The sequence below is a fragment of the Mus pahari genome, chromosome 13, assembly GCF_900095145.1.
Source record: "Mus pahari chromosome 13, PAHARI_EIJ_v1.1, whole genome shotgun sequence".
Classification (NCBI taxonomy): Eukaryota; Metazoa; Chordata; class Mammalia; order Rodentia; family Muridae; genus Mus; species Mus pahari.
In genome coordinates, this window is record NC_034602.1 from 57,965,592 (window position 1) to 57,990,021 (window position 24,430).

The window sequence follows — 24,430 nt, forward strand, 5'->3', positions numbered from 1 at the left end:
TTCTTCTTCTTCTTCTTCTTCTTCTTCTTCTTCTTCTTCTTCTTCTTCTTCTTCTTCTTCTTCTTCTTCTTCTTCTTCTTCTTCTTCTTCTTTTTCCTCTTCCTCCTCCTCTTCCTCTTCTTCTCCTCCTATTCCTCCTCCTCTTCTTCTTCCTCCTACTCCTCTTCTTCATCATCATTAATTTATGGCTACCTTTAAATAATAAATTACCAGAGCAGGAACATTCCAAGGCCAGTTGGTTTCAGAATGTAAAACAGAAACCCAGACTTTCTTCTTTGCTCACAACAATCAAGGCATCCAAAATCTGGGTAGAGCCCCAAGTCTGGAGCTTGCTCAGTATGTAGCTTGCTGAGCACCTTAGCACTGTGTTTTCGTCTACAGAGTACAACTAGATCAAATAGTCTTCCAGATGGGACACTAAGTAAAGCTTGCTCATTGCAGACCTGGGAAAGCAAAGCAATCAACTTCTAAAGAAATACATTAATGTAGCTGTCTCCTGAGAGGCTCTGCCAGTACCTGGCAAATATAGAAATGGATGCTCACATCCATCCATTGGACGGAGCACAGGGTCCCCTGTGAAGGAGCTAGAGAAAGTACCCAAGGAGCTAAAGGGGTTTGCAGCCCCAAAGGAGGAACAACAATATTAACTAACCAGTACCCCCAGAGCTCCCTGGGACTAAACCACCAATTAAAGAAAACACATGGTGGGACTCATGGCTCTAGCAGCATATGTAGCAGAGGTTGGCATAGTCGGTCATCAGTGGGAGGAGAGGCCCTTGGTCCTGTGAATATTCTATGCACCAGTATAGGGGACTGCCAGGGCCAGGAAGTGGGAATGGGTAGATTGGGGAGCAGGGGGAGGGGAGGGGATAGGGAATTTTCAGAGGGGAAACCAGGAAAGGGGATAACATTTGAAATGTAAATAGAGAAAATATCTAATAATAATAATAATAAAGAAATACATTCATTCAGAGGCACCAGAAGCAACCCACCAGGAGAAGGTCACGCCATCCAGTCTCAAGTGGCCACAGTCCCTTTGTCGGACAGCATCCTCATCTTTTCTTGTCCTCTGGTCTTTCCATTTTTCTGTCCTCTTCTCCTTCCTCTCACCCCCTCCCACCTCCCTTCCCTTCATTACCTCTCCTCCTGCCCACTCACTTTCTGCATTTCTTCTCTGCTTCTTTCCTTTTGAGATCACACCTCACTTGTACACTGCAAGCCTCGGGCGCTCCTTTCCCATCACCTCCCCTTATGTCTCGATACCGTCATTCACCCACTGAACAAATAGTTACTGAGCAGCTACTCTGTATGGGATATTTTCTCCTTCCTGGGGAAAACTGCACAAGCAAGAGAATCCGGGTTTCTCTGCTCATATTGACTTCTCGCTGCAGTGTCGAGAACTGAGAGGTAAATCTTAAGAAAGAAAATAACCATGGGGAGGGAGAGTACAGAGAGGACCATAAAAGATTAAGATGGGAAAGATAGTGATCCATTTGGAAAGGGTCAAGGAAGCCCATCTGAAGGGGTCAAGGATAGCCCATCTGAATGGGGTGCTGTTTCAGCTGGGGATTTGGGTGGAGACAAGAATGAGACTGGAGCATCAGCTATGGGGAGATTTGCTGGATATTCAAGGTGGAAGAAAAGCAGGAAAAGGCCCATAAAAAGGAAGTCCTTGGTGTTTGGAAGAAAAGGCCAAGAACTTAGTGAGGTTGGAGGTCATGCCGAAGGGCATGTGAGGTGGGAAGAGCCATCCACAAACAGTGGGGATGTTGTACTTGGAATCCTGATGCAGAGAGACTGTCTCCCTGGGTTGGCATTTAGAAAATCATAAAGAACTTACACAAAAATTACATCACAAATTAATTTGTGGAGCTTAGGAGGGCATCGCTTCTGGCTTTAGCAGGAACGTCGGAGTGGAACATAAAATAAGTTGTCAGGGTCACCGTGTTTTCACAGTTGATGCGCCTTTCATTTGGCACTCATCTGGGAGTCCGGGACTAGTTTTTCAAGTGTTGACTTTGATGCTCAGAAAGAGCCAAGCATCACCCTTGTAACTCTGTGGCTTCCCTTCTGAGAGGTGATCAGCTTACAGCGGAGAGGGAAGAGTGTCACTTTAACGTGAGTTAGTAGCATCAGCCAGGAGATATAGAATAAGGGATAGATCCTGTGGGGCAAATTTGTATTTCCTAAAATTGTCTTTGGAAAAAAAAAAAAACCCACTCTAGTTTGCAGTGAAGGTCATTTTTCTTACCTTTTTGGTCCCAAATGTGACTTGAGTACACAAAAAAGAAAACATTTTTAAGGAGAAAAAGCCTGCAAGTCATTACATTATTGGCGTGAACTCTACCTGTAATGAATACCAGACAGGTTTGGTGGCCATGGAAGCGGAGCGTGGAGGGGCAGCGAGTAGCAAAGGCCTTCCAGGGAACCAACACAGTCACACAGAAGCGAGGAGAGGCCGTGAATGACTCCTAGGGCAGGAAAAATGGGAAGTTTTGCCAAGTGATTAGTGGTTATGTGGAAACCACTCTACAAACCTTCTGTGGGGCCCTACGGTGTGCCACATGCAATTTTTAGCATCCAGTCACAATTTTAACTAGTGAACTTCTGCTGTCAATGTAGGAAAAGGGTTGTTTTTCCCTATTCTTTTTGTTCTAAGATATTTTAAATCTTCCTTCGATTTTTTTTTCATCTCTCTATTGCTAAATGGAAAAAAAATTCAGATATCTAAGACTAGAATAGCATGTCATTTTTTTTGTTGTTGTTAAGCTCAAAAATCTAAAACCATTTTCTCGATCAAATGTAAATTGAATGGATGCTCATCCTAACTGAGCTCTTCTTTATAGAACAGGACCAGCATTCCCTAGTTCTTTCAATATCAGTCAACTTAAAACTGCCCGCCTACCCATCACACACAAGTTTGTTAGACTAGGCCAGACCAAAGTGACCATGGTATGAATGCTATGAGGCTCTTGGCTCGTTTGAACCAGGGACTTTTTAACTCCCCTCCCCCTCACCAAAATGACCAGAGAAAAGGAACCCAACATTCATTTTCCTAATATTTATTTGTAGTTATATTCATGGAGTTTTCAGATACCTTTTGGGAACATTTTGATATTTCATGGTGTGAATAGTCAGAGCGCTGGTGGTTTTTAGTTAGGGAATAAACATTTATGTGAATTTGGGAACACATGTGCGAACATTTGGAAATAGCATGCATACTTTTCTGTATGTGGCCAATATTTCATTCTAATTTGTAGCCAAAGCAAAGAAAAAGGGAAAATGTTTGAATAGTACTCCTTATGCATGCATTTTCAACTACCAACAGTTCCAGTTTTAAGCAAAATTCTCATCTTTTGTATGTTATAAACATCCACCTTTCCAGGTATACTACTCAACTTCAGTCCTACCTGGTCCTGTGTTTGTTTGTTTGTTGTGTTCTGGTTTCCTTGACAATTTTATCCTATGGCTGAAACCATCAGCCGTAGGCCTTGAAAGTCCAGCAATATCCTTCTGGCTTTTGTTCTATGTGCAAGTGTGTCCTAGAGGTGTTTAAGGAAAACCACACCAAAGAAACCGCTATTCTAATAATGTTTTGTTTTTGTTTCCTGACCTAGGAACCTCGATTATAGCAGGAAACTGAAAAACGTAAGTACTTAAACCTCTCTCTCCTCATTTGTATACTTTTGACTTTAGTGGTCCAAGGTTGACGTTTAGCTAAATTCGGTGGATCTGATAGGCCTTATTAGAAAGATTATTTCTTAGGAAAAATTATATGCACCTTTTATAGAATAGTTGATAACCCTGCTGATACTAAAAATTGTAGATTTGGGAGTTTGTCTCTAATCAGAGTTCATTCTAGAAGTAAATGAAGGCTTGTGTTCTGTGTGCAGTTTGTGTTCTTAAAACACACAGCAATTGGTTTCAACATTAAGATTAGCTGTTTCCATTTGTGGTTCAGGTTGGATTGCAGGCAGCGAATGTTGGTTATGTTATGGTTCTAGTTAATGTCCTGACATTCAGGAGTGTATGTTCTCTGGGAATTGATTTGTAAGAACTCAGTTACTAAAAGACCTTCTGGAAGTTTTGAATGTATTCATGATGTAAGAGGTTCCCACAGAGGTAGAAAACCGAATCGCATCATAGTACTCATGCACACAGCTCTGCTTTGGGCCCACGGCCAGCTGGCCCCATATGTCTATACTTCATTATCCAGAGCATCTGGCCCACCATAGGGAAGGTAGTGCAATAAGTTCTCCCTAGCAGAGATGCAGCAAAAATGCTGAATGTGAACGTGAAGTCTAAGCTCTTGCATGGGCTTCCAATCCTATATCTTCCTATAATTCAGCTAAGGAACACAGTTGTTAGCCGATCCAATATTTTTTCCCCTCGGCAACGTAAAGAACATTTATGCTTTTGTCGACAATTCTTTGGAAAAAAACTAATGTAGGATAGTAACCTCAGACCATTGGATAATCATAAACATTCTTCCAAGTATGTTTGTAATTGATAGCAACTGTGTCGAGGCTAAAATTTCTCCATCTCAGATTAATGGGGATATGGCTCTGACGTGAGAGACCAGCAGGTCTCACTCTCTGTGCCTTGCTGTCTTCTGACTTCACTTAGATGTACTGTGTGGATCCTGTGCCCAGAAGCACCCATTATCCTTTAGCACTCCTTTAGGATAATTGCCGTGTACTCCGGTAGGTTCTCCATGCACACGAAAGTGGAAATTAAGGGACTTCAAAAGCACCCATCTCAAATGGAGCTGACAGTCTCCTGCATTGCTTGTATGGGTAAAGACTCCAAAGAGTTTGTGGGGAAAACCGCTGCCTGACAAGAATGTCATCTTGGAGGATTTATTTTTCCCTTCTTGCTCACTGGGAGATCACTTTCTCACAACCCCTTCCCCCCCCCCCACCCCCCAGAGCTGGAGACTTATTGGACCGAATCGTGTGTCTGGGTCAACTGAGACAGCACTGGGTTCTCATTGCCATGCTCTCAAATGAATGGATTCAGCATGCTCTGGTTTTCACAAGTCAGGGTTGCTGAGTTGTTCCTTCCTGCGTCGTTGTTCCTGGCGGTCCTCATGTTGAAAAGCCATTCTTCAGGACAAATCTTCTTACTCGGGTGCATTCTCTTGTCCCACAGGTGTTAGTGACCATTTACTGGCTGGGGAAAGCTGCAAACAGCTGCACATCCTACGGTGGAACCACACTGAACCTGAAGGAGTTTGAAGGGCTGTTGGCTCAGATGCGAAAGGTGACTGGGCTTGCCTTCCTCATCCCAAGTGATGGACAAAGTGGGAAAGCAACACGGTTTGGGTGGTTTTTGTTGTTGTTGTTGTTTTTCAAGATAGGGTTTCTCTGTGTAGCCCTGGCTGTCCTGGAACTCACTTTGTAGACCAGGCTGGCCTCGAACTCAGAAATCTTGCCTGCCTCTGCCTCACAAGTGCTGGGATTAAAGGCGTGCGCCACCACTGCCCAACCAACACATTTTTAAGATTATTGCTGTTCTGCAGTTGGAGAGGTGGCTCAGTGGGGTAGAACATGTGATATTCTTCCAGAGGACCTGGGTTCAATTCCCAGTACTCACCTGGCAGTTCACAACCATCAGTAACTCTAGTTCCGAGGGCTATGATGCCCTCTTCTGACTACTTTGGGTATATATATATATATATATATAGTATTTGATTGCATATCATTAAAAATTTGGGTTGTTTGCTTGTGAAACAGATTGATGGAAGGTAAGAATTCGTTGAAGAAACAGAGGGATGCTTTGTATGTACTTGTCTTTTAAAGGTTCAGCAATATAGTTAACTCATATAAAATATTAGTCCATTGTATTGCACAGGTAAATCCCCACCAAGCTGCCTTGCTAAGCAGGAAGGCTCACTTGCAGTTAATATCCATATATTTTGGCCAAGGCCATCTTAGAGAACAAATAATTGAGACCAGCTATTCCTTGCTTTTCTACTACACATAATAAATCCACTAATAAGACTCATTGAAAGATAATTGGAGGGCCATTGAGATGGCTCAATGGGTAAAGATGCTGCCACTAGCCTTATGACCTGAGTTCCACCTCTGATACCCATGTTGTGGAAGGAGATGACTAACTCCCACCAGTTGTCTCAAGCCTCCACAAGTATATGCTCAAATAACACACACACACACACACACACACACACACACACACACACGAGAGAGAGAGAGAGAGAGAGAGAGAGAGAGAGACAGACAGACAGACAGACAGACAGACAGACAGACAGACAGACAGANGAGAGAGAGAGAGAGAGAGAGAGAGAGAGAGAGACAGACAGACAGACAGACAGACAGACAGACAGACAGACAGACAGACAGGGAGACAGACAGGGAGACAGAGAGAGATGCAATAAGTATTTTCAGGATGCTCAGAATTTCATGACTTTTAATTTTGAAAGCAAGAATTTGTTTCAACTTTCTAATAAATCGCTTGGTTTTCCTTAAAGCAGCGCTTCTGAAGCTCTGAGTGTAAGCCCCTCACAGAGGTTGCATACCAGATATTTACTTTATGATTCATAATGATAACAAAATTATAGCTATGAAGTAGCCACGGAAATAATTTTACAGTTGGAGGTCACCACAACATGAGGAACTCTATTGAAGGGTTTTAACATTAGACAGGTTGAGAACTACTGCCTTAAACCTAATAGTCTCAATTTGCCCAAAGCCAGTCTGTGAATGGACAAAGCAAGGCTGGAAGTGTAGCTCAGTGTAGAGCGCTTGCATGGGATGGATGCATCAAGTCCCTGGGTTTGATCCCTGACACTGGACAAAACTGTATTTATGATGACATAGAAAATACATCTATCCATACAGTAAGCACAACACGCTGTGTCTTTTCCTGAGTTCTCTATTGCCCTGGAAGCTTTCTTTTGTCTAACTATTCAGAGTGTCATTGCTGGTTTGGAGTCGGGAATATAAATGGTTGCTTCTATATTGACGTGTGCTAGGGTAATACTAGATGGGTCATCGGTTGGAACCGTATGTACATCTCACTGCTTTGCGGATAGACTGGGGAAGAACCTCGTCTGCTCTGTCAGCTTCCGGTCCTTCCAAGACAATGCCTTCAGCTGCCTTGAACTGGCCTGGGTGTTAACAGCTGCTTCTCTTCTGAGTGAATGTAGACAATGTCACAGGGTATGATTCAGTGGTTAGCACTGCTGGGCAAAGCATGGCTCTTCACAACTGGGGACACCTGGGGTCCTCCTATGTCATAGCTGTGTTTGAGGAAAGATGACCTAGCAGACACTGGGTTATCCAAATACTGGCAATATTTTGTGTGTGGTCGGTATCCTGTCATGGTCTCACATATGGTTGAGTTTGACTGCAAACTGCAAAAAGTCAAAAGCTGAGAGGGGTTTTAGGTGTGAACAACAGTCCAGAGCTGGTGCAGAGCTCTCCACCTGGGTGATGGCAGAAAGCCCAGACCTTTGTATCTTATCCCACGTGTCACTGTCCTCAACCCATGGCTACTCCCTGTGGCCTCAAGCTAGCAGCTCAGACTTCTCTAGGTGTCATGTGCCATTCAAGACGAGAGGAAGGAGGAACCGGGAAAGGGGCCTATGCTTTGAGCACACCTTTTGAAAATTTCACAGCACTGCATCCGGCTGTGTTTTGATTGGCACCTATAAAACTCACAGGAGGCCTTAACTGCCAGGGTGGCAGCAAGAGCAAAGGCTCTCGATGCTGTTTGGCCATGGGGAAGTCCACTCTCACAAATGGACTGATGCTCTGGTTTTCTATTCCCGACTGTGTTACCGAGGCAACCTCTTCAGTGCGCATGCGTTCTCTGGGTAGAGAATGGCTTCTGTCACATTATAAAGGCCTTTCTCTATGCCAGCACCCGGTTATTGGACCTACCAGACTTCAGAACTTTGATAAGTAAATCCTCTTACATGTACCTAGTTTGGCATTCTGTTAGAGCAGCAGAGAATGGGCAATAGCATCTCATTAACTTGAAGTAGGCTACATATTCATACCCACTTGCGACTAAAGATTAGGAAAAGTTTATTTCCTAATTTCAGATTTAAAAAAAAAATTATTAGATGAGAAGTAGACAGATCTCATGAGTTTCTCTGTACATGGGGTGAAATAAATTTGAAATTAAATGTGTGTCTTTCGCAAAGGGAAAATTTAGAAATTAAAAAATTTAGAAATTAGAAATTTTTAATGTCCACTTTTCTGGTGGAAAACGTGCACAAAATCACTAACCATACTTAGGAGAGACCTTTACATAGAGTCTTGCATACTTAGTAGTGTGCCACCGAGTCTGAATATATCAGGGAAGCCCTGTGGAAGGAAGGAGTGTGCAAGATAAACAAATGGATTTGCTGCAAGCACCCTACAGTGAGGGAGGGCATGACGTCTTCAGGGTGGTGAGCAATGCAGGTTCTTTCTCTGTGCCCCTCACTCAGTATCCCCATCTCTCCCGGGATTCCTTCTCCTTCCTGTAAGCCAGGCAACCCGCAATAAGGGATGCTGATAAACACACCTCCAGGGAAGATGCTCCTGGTTGCTTCCATGAAATGCAGGGAAGGGTTTCCTCTAGGCACCCCCGAGGTATAATTCTGAGGAATGGCTGTCCTGTTCCTACACTAGTCATTGTAACCAGGGGTGGCATGGAGCACTATGACAGACCCATCCCATTCCTGTTCCTAGAGGTGAGAGCATTAATAGAAGAAACGGATGGGGAGGGGGAAGACTGGCAAAGAAATGCCAGAGAAATAAATGCAAAATAGCCACCAGCATACTCACCCCTCCGTATCTAAGTAACCTTTTTAGCAAATAACTTACCGTAAGCAACCTTTTTCTGTTTATCTTGGGTCTTCCCTATCAGAACACAGGTTCCTACAAATAGGGTGTCTGTTGATTTATTTTTAGGGTGCTGTGTCCCCAGGGCTAGAATACTACCTAGAAGGAACTTGGGCAATATCAGTAGAATGAATTGCTTCCACAACCAGTGTGATGAGTGAAGATAGGGCCGTCACGCTGGGAGAGCTAAACCTCAGACATGTTGGAGCAGCGCTCAGCCACCCTGTAAATCACACAGCAAGGGGGAGAAGGCTGAGCTGTCCAGAGAAGGCATCTGGAGTGTCTTAGATACTGTCAGTCATCCACAGGCCCTCGCTGGCTCCCATTCATGCTCACAGAGAGACGAAGAAGGGGGATTAGTGCAAGAAGCCTAGAGCTTTTGGAGGCTAGCAACTGCTCATTCCCCTTAGGGGACACCCTTTCACAGAGCCGTGAGCACTTACTCCACTGGGTTCCTGTCAGTCTGTCCTGGCGACCCTTGAGAGCTCCATGGAAGCCAGGAGCTATGGGGCTCCAAGATGAAAGGCGCAAAGAAAGCAGTTAGAGCCCATGAAGGTTGTTTGTTTGTTTGTTTGTTTATATGTTCCACCCTTCCCCAAAGCCTCACTTTATCACACACACACACACACACACACACACACACACACAAAGGCATGGTGACTTAATTGAAATCAGTAAAATTGCAAGTCAGGGGATAGGCACTTTTTTTTTTTTTTTTTTTTTTTAGTTTTTCCAGACAGGGTTTCTCTGTGTAGCCTTGGCTGTCCTGGAACTCACTCTGTAGACCAGGCTGGCCTCGAACTCAGAAATCTGCCTGCCTCCCAAGTGCTGGGATTAAAGACGTGCGCCACCACCGCCCGGCTGGATAGGCACATTTTTATCTCAGGCTAACAAGTCAGCCTCTTGTTTTACCTGTAGGGTTCCTGGGAAGCCAGCATGCCGAGGGATGGCCACAGTGGTCTGCTTCCCACTTCTCCAACTGTCCACGCCATTGATTTCCCCACTGAGAATTCAGTCTTGGCTCACTCCATAGTCATGAAACAGGTGAACTTTCCGTGTTTCGTTCCCATGAGCCTCGGGGAGAAAGCTGCTGGCATTCCATGAAGCTCCTCCATCACTTGAGATGTGGGGAAGACCTGGCCTTCAAGGGAAGCCTTTCTGATGTTATTTTCTTGACAATTCCGTTTCGCCATGTTGCACCAAGCAGCCTGAAAGCATGAAAATTCCAGCTGCAAGCAGTAGCCCCTCCTCTCCGTATCGTTGTTTTTTGTTTTTTGTTTGTTTGTTTGTTTGTTTTTTGTGAGGCATCTAGACCGAGAAAGAGCAGGCCAGTGTTTAGAAAGCGGTGCCTTTAACACCAATGTAGAAATATTGTTTACTTTCTATGTTAAAATGCGCAAGTCTTGTTGATGAAAAATAGTAGTTAAAAGCATTGCTGAAACCTTTTAGAGTCATTATTACCCACTATGCCCTGTTCTGAATACTTTCCATGTATTTCATGTTTAATTGTCCCAGAAGCCCTGTTGGATGGTTGTCATTGCTAAGTCCCATTTTATAGATGAAGACCCGTGAGGTGACATGAGCTGCCTAAGGTCACTCAGCTGGCAAGATTTAAACCCAGTCATCACAGGCTGAGCTTTTAACCACGACCCTAACCTGCATCACTTTCATGATATTTCTACTTCAGTGATTCAGTCATAAACAGCATCAACTCAGGACATAACCCAGACGGGCATCGTGGGCCATGCGAGGATACAGGCAGCCTCCAATCTTGAGCCATCTTGTCAACCCCACCGATGAATAGTTTCAGGTTTTACTTTTATGTAGTTACCATTTACTGTGTGACTATATTAAAGTAATTCTCTGGTTCTTTTATATATATATATAAATGTATATATATATATATTAGGGATATTGTTAACATGATATGCAAAAGCATTACCCAGATATATACTAAGTGTTCAACAAAAGTTAACTTTGTATTTTAGCCATTTGGTTGATGAGTAATTTGACAATAATAACTTCTATTGCCTAAGAAGTTAAATTGGAGCTTCTGTCTAATTCAGGTCTATATTTTTCGGTGAGTCATGTGTTCTTTTTTAACTTCTCAGTTCTGGATTTTGTTCCAGAATCTGGTTAACTTTTGACCTCCAAGTAAAAAAAACCTTAATTTCCATAACTGACATTTCTGTCTTCCTCTAGCACAGCAATTCTCCACTTAGAGGTTGTGACCCCTTTGGGGGCTAAATGGGCCTTTCACAGGGGTCACATATCAGATATCCTGCATATCAGATATTTATATTATGACTCATTACAGTAGCAAAAGTACTGTTATAAAGTACCTATGAAATAATATTATGGCTGAAGAGGGGTCTCCTCAGCATGAGGAACTGTATTAAAGGGTCGAAGCAAGAACGGTTGGGAACGACTGCTTTAGAGCATCATGTTGGTGGACTCACCCAGGCATTTGACAACCTATTCTTTGGGGTGCATGAATCGGCTGGGGGGGGGTGGCTGCAGGGTTTTCCTCTCAGCCCTGCCCTGTCCTCTTGCCCACTCCTTCCTCCTGGTGGGAAACCTGAGTGTGCCTTGTGAATTGCAACCATTCCAGCCCCCATGCCCGGTTCCCTGAGGTGGGAGATGCTACGTAACCCCGCCCCAACTTCTGTAATTACCAGAAGCAGCCAACCAAGGATACTTCCTGCAAGGATATGGGCTCCCAGGGGCACCTCGGACAGAATAGACCAGCTTCACAAACTGCAAACATGGAGAACACTACTTTTTGTTTTTTTCTTTCCATTGGAAATGCAGAGGGGGACCTCCCTGTGCATCCCGGGGGACATCCATGGGGCCACATTCCAGTCTTTGTCCGTGAGCATAGACTCCTCTGCCAGTGTGATCCACAGTCTTGATTTCTAGCGACAGTCTCGGGGAATATTAAGCGGAGGTTTATCTTCGAGTGACTGGAGTTATTTTTGTTTTTGTCAGCCCGGGACAATTGTAATGAACGCAAAGGCACTGGCGGGAACAAGGCTTTTATTATAATACGAGGGTGAGGATGGCTCCAACTGACCTTTCTGCTGCTGGAGTTTCAGTGTTTTAGTCTGTGCCGCTTGTGCTGGAAAGAATTTATAATCACAGCCTGTCAAAGACAGGCATTGTTCTCCCTACTCTGAACATGTGGGTCAGCCACAAGTGCCTGCCGCTCCCCCAGCGCCAGGAGCTGGCGGAGAGAGAACATGCCTGGATTCCTCTGTGGCATCAGGAAAACGCATTTTGCATATTTTTCGTTGCCCCTTTTTTTTTTTTTTTTTTTAAACTTTTGCCTCAGAAAGACAGCTCGCTTTCAGAGCAGGAATTTCCCTCCAAGGTAGCAGGAGGTGCAAGCATGCAACTCCAGGATTTTACAGCTCTGATTCCGCCTGTGTTTGCCAGAAACCATAACCTGGGGCAGTGGCACTGAACTAGGGATTCGTCTGTCCCACAGACATGCGGTTATGGATCCTGAAAGACAGGTCAAAGGTTTTGTCTTTGTTGCCAATGACCATTGCATTCTTGTGAATCCAAACTTTGTGACTCTGTATTTAACTACTTAAAAAAAAAAAAAAAAAAAAAAAAGCTTTATGGGATGTGAGTTACTTGAGGAAATTTTTTTTTTAAGTTGTGCATGCTATACTAATTGAAAGGATAGAGCAGAAAGGGCTTGAGGAATTGAATAGTCACTGCTGGTGCTCATTAGTCTCTTGAGCTATGACTTTTCCACACAGATCGTCCAGGTTGCAAGTGTCTTCGCAGACTACTGGAAGCCGGATAGGATATATATGTTGCAGTCATATCTGAAATTCTTTCGTTTTATTTTGGGACAGGAGACTGACGACATCGAGAGCCCGAAGCGCAGCATCCGAGACAGTGGCTACATCGACTGCTGGGACTCTGAACGCAGCGACTCCCTCTCTCCTCCTCGCCACGGACGGGATGACTCCTTTGACAGTCTGGACTCTTTTGGCTCCCGCTCCAGGCAGACACCTTCACCGGATGTAGTTCTCAGGGGAAGCAGTGATGGTAAGGTTTGATCTTCCTACGCTGTACATCTTGGAATTAATCATTATCAGGAGCTTCGGGGTCAAGGTTAGAGAGCTGGGTCCTTGGAAAGGCAAACTCCGTATCCACCTGGCTGGAGTCTGGTAATTCTATAAACTGGTGGGTGGGAGGGGGGAGTCCCTGACTGTTGTTTTTCATGGCTTTCAGAATTTTGATTGGCTTTGCCAGCAGCTCATCTGAACACTGCCTCGGTGAGCATGTCTTCTGTCGGAAAATGTGTTACATCATTCTTCCCTGGGTCTCCCTGAATCAAGAGACTATGCAGACCATTAGCTCATAAAGTGTGCTGAAGTTTTTATACTGTGGGTTCAAGGAAGGGAAATGTTTAGTGGGTAACACGCTATGTAAGCAAAAATGGTACGGCTCCCCAGCAAACTAGATTTGTGCCTTATGTCCTTAAGAAGGCTCTGGTGCCCAGCCGGGGCTGTGCCCTTGTGGATTGGCATCTGTTTTATCAATCAATTCGATGCTTAGCGCATCTGACTGGTGGGCTAGGTTGGTGCAAATGGCTGTGAATACATAGTGTATACCCAGACTACCTATTGGCCCCCAGGCTGGATTTTTTTAAAATTTAAATCCTGAGAATTTGATATTGCTTGTATGGAATGATCAGTACTTTCTCTATAGAAATGTGTAGCTCTGTACCCTGCTGTGAGTTCACTGACTATGGTTAAGAGTGGCTCTCTTGCACCTTTGACTTTTCAGGAGGCAGGTAGCTTGGTCCTGCATGTAGAGACTTGTAGACAGACAGCAAGGCTGGTGGGGAATTTTGTTGTTGTTATTTCTATTTTTGCATATGTTGCTGGGATAGTTATCTTTTTGGACATTTTTCTACTCTCTGGGATCAAGGTTCTCTTTTGTGGCCACAGTGTTGCTTTCTGACATAAAATTCTTGTAGGTGGTTTTGTTTGTCTGTCTGTCTGTCTGTCTGTCTTTAGAAGTACTAGAGATTGACCCTAGGGCCTAGTGCTGCACCATGAACTATATATCCCCAAACACTCAGCTATGCAAGTCACTGCAGTACTTGAGTATTTCACAGGTCCAGGTTCTAAGTTAGATACGTAGCACATAGTATCTGAGTTAATGTTCAGCATAGGCATCTGATTGCATCTTAATTCATTCTTGCTTGGAGCTGGGAGACACTCCTTGCCCTTCTTTTATAGATGTGCATTCAGGAGTTTAAGTCTTCATTTCAACATTTCTAAATGACAAAAATCATGGTAGGTCTGGTAGTTTAGCTCTGTCAGCCTCAAGAAGTGTGGGTTCAGACTGGCACTCTTAACTCAACCAAGGCTACTTTCTCTTTGCATCATAGAAGGTGTGTTCTAGAGTCGCTGAACAAATGTATTTGCTCGGAACATACACTTTTCAGCAGACAGATTAGCCTCAGGGCCACATAGCATGTGACTCCTAAAGAATTCCATGGTACATTGTGAGCTGCTTGAAAAATATTTCTGAAATTTTATTTGACATCTTAAGTACCACCCACAGCACTAGAAGTTAAAATACCAAGTTTGTGATCTAATTATGCTTTAACAGGGTCCAAGCATGGCTTCGCTTTGCCAAACCCTTCCACCCATATTGCTTGCTTTAATTTTTTTTTTTTTTAAAAATAGGACTTTTCCACTCTTTTTTTTTCATAACTGGTACTATGGTGCCTTAGTCTGTCACTAGCTTTGAGAGGTTTCGAGTTTATATCACATCTTGAAAGGATTTGAGATGGTGGTTAGTAATACTAAACTAGAATATCCCCAAAGCACAGTTTAGTTGCAGCAATTAAGACTGATAAGCCAAAGCCTACTTATAAATGCTTCCTCTGCCAAACAATGTGGACTAGAGCCTTGCTGGTCCCCCTCCCAAACTGCATCTTCCACACATGTCACCAATCTGATAGCTTAAGGCTTATCTTCCTGTAAACTAATCAAGACCCAGTAAAGCTTTAAAAACACTACCACCAGCAGCAGCAGCAGCACCACCACCACATTTCTTAATCTTTCTTTAAAAATTCAGTATAAAGATTGCCAAATACATATTAATTCCATAAGACTTGTCTGGTGTATTCCTTTAAACTGATGCTAATCAGTAAGAATGTTAGTTCTAATGAACAGTTCCACATTTAGAAGACTTTTTTTTCTTTTAAGTATGTATGTCTTGAAAATTTTTGTCCCAAGATTCATAACCAATGTGGGGCAGCCATAATGTAAACGTTCTTTGCCTTTATATTGGAAGTCTTCAACTTTGTGATTATGCGTGGGTTCCCATTGACCAATTCAAAAAGGAGAAGTGTCATGATTCTGTGAGGTGGATACCGTTTTCTGGTAGGCAATCTGTCATCCCCCAGGCTGAGTTCAGCCGGTTTACATTGCCAGCCAGGTACTGAGTGCCTCCTTCAGCCTCTATCAGCAGCCTCCAGAGCCTCTGCAAAACTCCGCTGACCAGGAAGCACAAATTTACACTCATGTACATCGAAAGTTCGTTAGCATAACATAAGTATGATTCGCTGCATTTAATTCAGTTAATACCTATGTCCTATCAAAAAGATGTGTTACAAAATGGAAATGAAGAATAAGCAAAAGTAAAGTGCTAGAAGAAAATTAAGAAGTGTTTGTGACTTGGGAGTATTTGGCAAATAGGTGGAAAGAAGAGGCAGGAGGGGGGGAGGGGAGGGAAGCAGAATGGCTCTGCCTGCTTGTAGCCCCATGGAAAAGAGACGTGAGGGCTCTGATAAAAGAATAACGTGCCCTGTGCTCTGTTCTGTTTGCCTAACTTTGAACATTCAGAGAGAAGCCAACCTTAGTAAATTTCCATGTCTACCAGATAAAGGGAAATCAAAATCATTCGCAAGTCTAGCCTGACAGTATGCAGGCACACTACACTGTGCCAGCCTTTCTGAGGCCCTCATAACACTCGAGGGACATGCTAGAGCCATGGCAGGCCATGGGCACCTAGAGTACAAGGACTTTAAACTCCCAGGGTCGTGGAGCTAGCACGTGGTGGAACTGAAAAGCAGTCTTGACTGTAAGTCTATAAAGCCGCCCACCCCACAGCTAAGCCATTCTGCCCTGGGACATTGGCAAGTTAACATTCCTTAAAGCATCTATTGAGACAATCTTGAAGAGTAATTCAGTAAGAGAAGAGCTGTGTTTACATGTTGATGCATTTTGATAATACATTTGATAATATTTTAGATATTATACAGAACTATAGCTCATGTTCTATAGGTTTTTAAAACTGAGGAATCCAAGTTAACTCTAAGCATCACTAAGCTGTCTAGTAGATGGAGAACTTACCTGCTTTCATTCTTTTATCAGCACAGGGTAGTATTTCCCCTAGTCAGGATATTTCACAAAGACATTTTTCTCAGCGTTGAGTGCTGACAGGACAGAATTTTGGGTGTCTAGAGAACAGAATCCAGTTTCCCTGAGCCAACACTATTCAGCCACGGGGAGGGGAGGGCCCCTCTGGCCCCTCTGAGCCCATTTCTACCATTATAAAGATTGGCTCCTATCAAGTGGAGAAACAGATTCATGTGTTGGCAAAGCAAGGTGGTGCGAGTGTTTGTTTACAGGCAACATTTTATTTTGACACTGACAGATACCCTTGTTAAGTCTTGTTGTGGTAAGGGAGCTAAGTAATGAATCAGATACTAACAAGTCAGAAAATGGCCAAAATATCAAGAGAGAGGCTGTAAGCAAATTCCGTGAATAATTCATAGCCTGAATATTTCACATACAGTGAGCAACTTGTTCACAGCCAATATTTTAAATTTGCAGTCTTTTAAATGTTGTTATAGGAGTTGATCTCCAGGGCAAGTCCTTTCATGCCAATCTCACAGAAGGGGACGGTCATGTGTGTTAGAGACAGACTTAGGAAGCTACAGCTCATGTCTGATGGACCCGGAATCGTTCCAACATAAAGATCAGGCAGCATGTATTAAACACTAAGTGCCAGATACTGAACCAATAGTCATAGGTGGATTTAGCCCTTCCAGTAGTCCCATGAAGCAAATGACATTATTGCCCTCATTTTACAGACTGGAAAATGGAGGCTTTAGTAGTCAGGTTAAAGACAAATAAACAGTAGGGCTGGAAATGAAGTGGATCTGATCTGAATGAAGCCTGGCACACTACGTGCTCTGCCTTGCTCCAGGTCTTGTCTTCCTTCTTAAGCATAAATGTCTTTGTTCTCCGCAGAGTCCAAATGATGGCATGTTTGCATTCATCGATTAAGTTCAACCAGCATTAAAATAGCTGTTACTTATAGCATCATGCTTGCCTTAACCATAGCTTCATTCTAACAGACCTTAGAAATCTAACAACATGAGACTCGGGCAATAAGGATGTGTTGGAATTATTGGGACAGTGATCTAGGAGCAAAGCTGACACCGACAGAACTGAATTCCTTTGCAGAAAACAAAGAAACAACACTTTCAGCCAAACCATTTCCTGTCCCCGAGTTGGAGATGCTCAGTGACTGCTCTGGCAATGCTTTAGAAGTGGATGCTGCACGGCTCTTGTTTTCAAAATAAAGGGAGGAGAGAACTTTGCGCAGGGGCGGAGGGAGACAAAGACTGTCCCAGATCCGGAACTGGGAAAACCCCATGTAGAAGACATAACCTCTTGGGAGACCTAGTGAAGTCCAACTGGTCACCTTTCTAGTCACCTTTCTAAGTTCTGACATTCTCATCTGTCTCTGCTAACTAGATTATAATTTACATCTTCACCATGTTCTGGGGGTAGGGTTAAAGATACACAAAGACAAATAAATTTCTGATGCATGCTTGTCAAAATGTCAAGTGCAGTGGAGTCTGGCTACAGATCAGTAAATTCCTCATTGGGAAACTGGCGAGCTTTTCTTTTGAGCCTTCAAAGCTCAAAGTTTGTCCGTCAAACAATCCTACACAAATGTGTCACTTACAGTAATCCCTGGCACACTTAAACTTATCTCTATTTTTTTTTTTAAATAAAAAAGTCATGCTTGCAGTTTTTTGGTTTTCCTCACTGAAATTTGAGGCCTTTTCCCAGAGGAGGCTAGTTTAGACTGATCTTTTCCAAGTTACTAACTCAAGGTATGAATTGTTCCAGAAGACACGAGAGTTACCCTGGATTCTATAGAGATGCCATTGGATGTTTCTTCCAGCATCACAAAATATCCATCCTCTGTTTTCCAGGAAGAGGAAGCGATTCTGAATCAGACTTGCCGCACCGGAAGTTGCCAGATGTGAAGAAAGATGATATGTCCGCACGAAGGACTTCTCATGGTGAGCCGAAATCAGCAGTGCCTTTTAACCAGTACCTCCCGAACAAAAGCAACCAGACGGCCTATGTCCCGGCACCTCTGAGAAAGAAGAAGGCAGAGCGGGAGGAATTCAGGAAGAGCTGGAGCACCGCCACCTCGCCCCTGGGAGGGGACAGGCCCTTCAGGTAGGAGCACGGTTTCAGATCTTTGATGTACCATTGCGAAGGGATGTAAGTGGCCAATGCATCCCAGGGAGCTTGTCATAAAATGCCGATTCACGAAGGTCCCTAGAATCATGCCTGGTGCGCAGTAGGTATACAACACGTACTTCGCTGAGGAGCCAGTGAGTGCTCTGAGGCCTGTTCTGTTGACAGAATGTGGAAACCACATCCCGTGGCCTACTGTGGAGGCTGCCTGATTTCTTATCCTGTTACCGTGGTTGTACAAAGATTATACAAAAAGACTCTTGATGTACTTACACAGAGCCAGCTCAGATACGAAGAGACAGAGGCGTGGAAAAAGCTTGAAAGCCAAGTGTAGACGAGTGTCAGAATAAACACAAGATGTGGTTTTTGTTTTTTTGTTGTTGTTGTTGTTGTTGTTTTTTAAAGAGAAGGAAACTTCCCTTAATGTCCATATTAATGTATGTATTTATTCTGCAAATATTTATTGAGTTTCTATTACATGCTGGGTGCTGTATTTGGGGTTTGAGGGCCCAATAGTAAGATACTAAGAAACAGGCCCTATCTTTAGTAGTATCTTTATAAGGACTTAATATTTCACTATTATTATATATAATTTTCCCACTAAGGATATGTTTCTTAAAATTTTTATGTATTGACCAAAACTAATGAATTTTACCTTTACAGTAGAAAAGGGTTGGGTTTTTTTTCCGCTTTAAATATCAAGTTTGCAAGAGCCCAGTATGGAGGAGAAACGTGTTGTATATAATTAGCTCCACTAAATTGACTTCTCCTTAGCAGCATTCTATCCTGTGCATCTTTTTCTAAGTTAAAAGGGCTATTAAAATGTCTTGGAAGGGAAGACCAGACTGTTCGATGACCTGCCAGTTAGCTTGGTAAACCGTGTTGTCCAACTCACTAGTTACCCTGAAACCATAGAGGAGGAGGGAAGTGACGCAGGGTCTCCCACTGAAGATGACCCGAGCAGCCAGATGGGCCCTGATGGGAAATCTGACAGTGAGTTAGAAGCTCCTCCCAGCAATGGTGAGGACCAGTCTCCTGGGGATATTGCTGTGGTGCCAGCTGCTCTTCCTGAAGACAGAGATGCCGTGGAAAGCCAAAAGCGAAGGAAGCTGGAGCAAGCTGGGATCAAGGTCATGCCTGCCGCACAGCGCTTTGCCAGGTTAGCTCTGCCAGCTGAGGGCTGGTCTGGCTGGCCTTCTGCATGCCTGCAGGTTTGGGTTCTGGCTCGTGAACTGGACTTCTCATCCTGTTTCCCCAGTTCCTACATGTCAGTCACGTCAGTGGCCTTTGCTCTGGACAAGTAGAAATAGATACTTTGCCTTGGGGCATGTCTCTGCTGCGTCATTGGCTAGTTTAGATGGAGATAAATCGTGAGCTCCCCTCTGCTTCATTAGACCCCATCCCTGCCTGGGGTCAGTTGCGTGGGCTGCAAGGTTTACCTAGCAATACTACTTTATTTTCCTAGTGCTTGTGTCTTGTTAACTTTCATCCTACTCCTAAATGGCTCATTACCTCATGGCCCATCATTAGAATAAGTTCAATATCTTGAAATAGAGGAAGGGCAATCTATTCAGCGAGATTAACTGACTGACGAAAATCCGTGCGTCTGCCTTCTCTTAAAGAGTAGTAAGGGGCTGGTGAGATGGCTCAGCGGGTAAGAGCACCGACTGCTCTTCTGAAGGTCCTGAGTTCAAATCCCAGCAACCACATGGTGGCTCACAACCATCCGTAATGAGATCTGATGCCCTCTTCTGGGATGTCTAAAGACAGCTACAGTGTTCTTACATGTAATAAATAAATAAATCTTAAAAAAAAAAAAAAGAGTAGTAAGGACCGAGTTTGTCGTGTATTTTCGAAAGCATAGTGATTCAAAACCTAAGACTGGATCACTGACTGACCTCCCTTCATTAAAGCTAAAAGGCTTTAGCATACAGCGCCCCTGACTTCATGAGGTGGGTGAGAAGAAGTGTTTAGACAGTCAAAGCTATATAGAATTCTACAGGTCTGCAGGTTTGTGGAGAGTTCTGAAAAGCTTTTTTTTATTTTTTATTTTTTATTTTTTATTTTTTTTTTTACGTAAGAACCACAGTGAGCCTCTCAAATCGAACTAATGCTCAGAACGATTTGACCCTTAGAATCCCTTCCATATGCATTTCTTAACTTTTCATTTTAAAAGGTCGGGAACACACTCATTTGGTTAGAAGAAGGAACAAAGGATTGGGTGATTATATTAATTACTTTTCTTGGGGCTGTGAGAAAATATCTGACCTAAGCCACTCAAGGGAGGAGTGATTTATTTTCCACTCATGGCCTCGAGGGATTTTAGTTCACGACATCAGGGAAAGTGTGGCGGTGGGAGGGGTATTGACGGGTGCTTGAAGCAGCTTGACTTTACTGTGGCAGGCAGTAGAGAATGGGACCCATAAGACCTCAAGGCTGGTTCCCAGTGACTCACCTTGGCCAATCAAATCCCTTGTCCAGAAGGTTCTAGAATCTCCCAAGCAGGGTCACCATCTAGAGATCAAATCAACAAACACATGAGCCTGTGGGGATTCTGGGGGCAGTTTACAGTCACACCATAGCAACGAGAGTAAGTAATCTATAGAGCTGGTCAGAGCTGACGTGGCAGCCAGATTCAGGTACTTTGTCCATAGTGACAGATCTGATTTCACACATGTATTTCTCTATGCTTCTTATGTGGTTATTTCCATGGTCTGGTATTTAATTGAAATATCCAGGGTTGGCTTTTATATATTTAATTGTAGGGTAGCTTTTGTTGTTTTAAAAGAATAGACAAACAGAATCTATTTCTTCTCATTTGTGGTAGTCCTACCCAAATATTCAATCTACTGGCCCTAAATACTAGAAATTCAATGTGAAATCCTGCTTGCATTATAAGCAATTCTCTGAAATAATGAAGAATAATATCATACTATATCCTGAATATTCAAATATTCTTTGACTGTGTTGGAAATATACTTTTCCTGTATCCTTCGATCATCTACCTACTCCAGAGACCAAGCCAGAGAAGCTGAAACAGAAATGAATAACATCTCATCACCATGTACCATTTTCCCAACTTCTCTGTCTCCCCTCTTCAAGCCTGGAACACAGTGAAAATATTACTGTTATACAGATAAGAGCATGAACACAAAAAATCAACTCTCCACATCTTGGACGCACATACTTTTATTTTATCATATCTGTGAATCTTTTAGCCAGAGGGTGAACAAGGGGATACCAGGGACAAGGTCAAGTACAAGGTGGGAGTTCTGTAAGTGACCAGTGCCATGTGGTAACTGGAAAGCATCTTTTATAATAAAATATTGAATGCTTTGATAAAGATTCTCATTCAATATATAAACATAGAGTCATGGTTTACAATGTGGTTCTGGTGGAAGATATTATATTTAGGTAGTTGTTTTTGCTTACATACATGTTTGCTGTTATTTGATTTAACTTTTATCTGTGTCATCCAAATTAACTACGAAGCAGAGGTGTGCAGACTTGTTAATGTCACCACACCTCAGACTTTCTCACACAGTATTGTATTTAAAATCATGTTGAGGCAGCTATAAATATTCCTAGAGACTGTACCCAATAGCAGCACCAAGTATCTCTTCTAGTCACCATGACGAGCTCATTTGGCAGACAGGTTCTCAGTTTCTAGTTCACTCCTAAAGGCATGTCCATCATGTCACATACACATGGAACATGCCACATACACATGCCACATACACATGGCACATACACATGCACACACACATACCACATGCATATGCCACATGCACATGCCACATATACACGCCACATGCACATACCACATACACATACCACATGCACATGCCACATATACATGACACATGCACATGCCACATACACATGCCACATACACATGCCACATACACATACCACATGCACATGCCACATGCACATGCCACATATACACACCACATGCACATACCACATACACATATCATATTCACATGCCACATGCACATGCCACATATACATGCCACATGCACATGCCACATGCACATACCACCAGCCCAGCATACCTACATTTTATTACTTAACTTTTTACAAGGCATAGTAGTCTTGACAGTCATTCTAAGTTTATCCACACTTAGGGTCCTGTTTTTAATGTGGCAGAAAGTTGCTTAACATGGAATGAAATGCAGATCATGAAGGAAAAACAAAAACAAACAAACAAAAACAAAAACAAAAAAACCCCGTGTGTGGAAAGTAAGACTATAAATCACTGAACTACACCATTGTCTCTCAAAGCCTTTGACCCCAAGTCTCTTGTTTGACATCCAGATAGATTCTGGCTGTCACAGTTTTGGACACAACTAGAAGCTAAAGGGGCAGCTTCTCAGTTGGGAAAGACTGTCTAGGAAGTGCTGTACAAAAAAGGGACATACACAGTAAAGGGAGGGGCCAACCTTTCCAGCCAGACCGCTTTTCTGTCTCCTTCTCTGGATCCTTACATGCCTAGTTGCATTACTTTTAAGCCGATGTGCACACAGAACAAAGGTACAGTCATTCCACCTCCACATGATGTTGGAAGCCTATAAGATCCACACTGCTTGTGAATAAATAAATCAGGAGGTATCTAAGCATCAAGGAACAGAACATAGGCCTTCTCGATAAACGTGTGGCAGTTAATATTTATTAGAGTTTCCATAGAAATTTTAAAAAGTATATAAACTGCTTTTTGTTCTATTTTATTTTATGACCATGTTAACTTAATTAACCCTCCCCCGCAAGATTCTGCAAAAGAAGCCAGATTTCTTTTTTTTTTAAGAGGGTAAAATAAGAACCAAGATTCACTTCCCCTTAAATTAAAATACCATAGAGATTTGAGTTCTCTTATTTGGTGTTTCCCACTGGAGAAGTGAATTTTGTAACTGAATTATAGGTTTCACATGACTATACTTCTTTCCTAATTATTTGCATGTGTTTCATCACTCACTGGTCCTGCTAGTCTGTGGATGTTCTCGACCACGTAGTAATTAATGACAGAAGGAGAGACAACTCTCCAGGGGACAATCGACATTTTAGAAATCTTCAGAGGAAGAACAGATGTAGCCCAGTGCCAGCCACATACTCTTCCGTCCCTCTCTACCAGATGCTGGCTCCTTGCCTCTTTCTGTACCAGATCCCCCAGTCTAGGGACCAGACAGGCATGACCTTTGTGACTCTGGATGTGTCTGCCATGCCTGGAGACAGGGTAACGGGGAGGTTTCTTCTGTTGCCCATGACATTCCCAAGAGAACGAACAGGCCTTTCTGGAGAGCCCAGTTTCTTTGAATAGAACCAACTCACTGCCAAGCCAAGCTGGCTGCTCATTACCAATTAAAAGGGGGTGAAAGGGAATGCCAGCTCTTCCTTAGTTTATTTATAGTGTGTGTGTGTGTGTGTGTGTGTGTGTTATATGCGTGTTTGTGCTCTTGAGCACACTGAGGCCAGAGGAGAACATCGTGTGTATTGCTCTGTCATTCTCCAGCTTATTCCCTTGGAGCAGTGTTTCTGACTGAATCTGGAGCTAGACTGGTGGCCAGAAAGTCCCCGTGGTGCCCCATGTCTCTGCCCTTCACCCCAGCACTGAGTTAGGGTAGCTCCCACTTAAAGGCAAGTGTATAGTCACTCCCCCTTAAGGGACCACTGCAAATTTAAAGCCAGGTCCTCTTGCTTGTGCAGCAAGGGCTCACCTACAGAGCTAACTCCCCAGCTCTCCTCCATCCGTTAGTTTTAACTATTATCTCCTATGCTTTGAAAAATATAAAGAAACCTTAGACAGGCTAAGACAAACATTTCTCTGCCCTGTCTCATGCCCTGGGTCCTTAATCTCTCCTGTCCTTTTTCTTCATTCCATTTTTTTTTTTTTTTAAACATGAGGCTGGCAGGGTTGCCAGGTTATAAACTGACTCTGCATTTCTCTGTAGTCTCAGCAGATCTTGAACTTGTGATCTTCCAGACTCAGCCTCCCAAGTAGCTGAGGTTGCAGACCTGTACCTTCAGGTCCCA

General features: G+C 43.3%; 1 protein-coding gene across 6 annotated transcripts in view; it reads left to right on the plus strand.

Annotated features, from left to right (window-relative positions):
• Limch1 (LIM and calponin homology domains 1) overlaps positions 1-24,430 on the plus strand; it is a 315,834-nt gene that overhangs the window by 221,810 nt on the left and 69,594 nt on the right. For 5 of the 6 annotated variants that reach the window (XM_021210512.2, XM_021210511.2, XM_029545188.1 and 2 more), the window contains exons 5-8: positions 3,618-3,648; positions 5,152-5,262; positions 12,722-12,917; positions 18,127-18,379. In XM_021210512.2, coding sequence (XP_021066171.1) covers positions 3,618-3,648; positions 5,152-5,262; positions 12,722-12,917; positions 18,127-18,379 — 591 coding nt within the window. Of the gene's footprint in view, positions 1-3,617; positions 3,649-5,151; positions 5,263-12,052; positions 12,371-12,721; positions 12,918-18,126; positions 18,380-24,430 lie in introns of those variants that run through there. The other variant, XM_021210515.2, reaches the window with a different exon arrangement.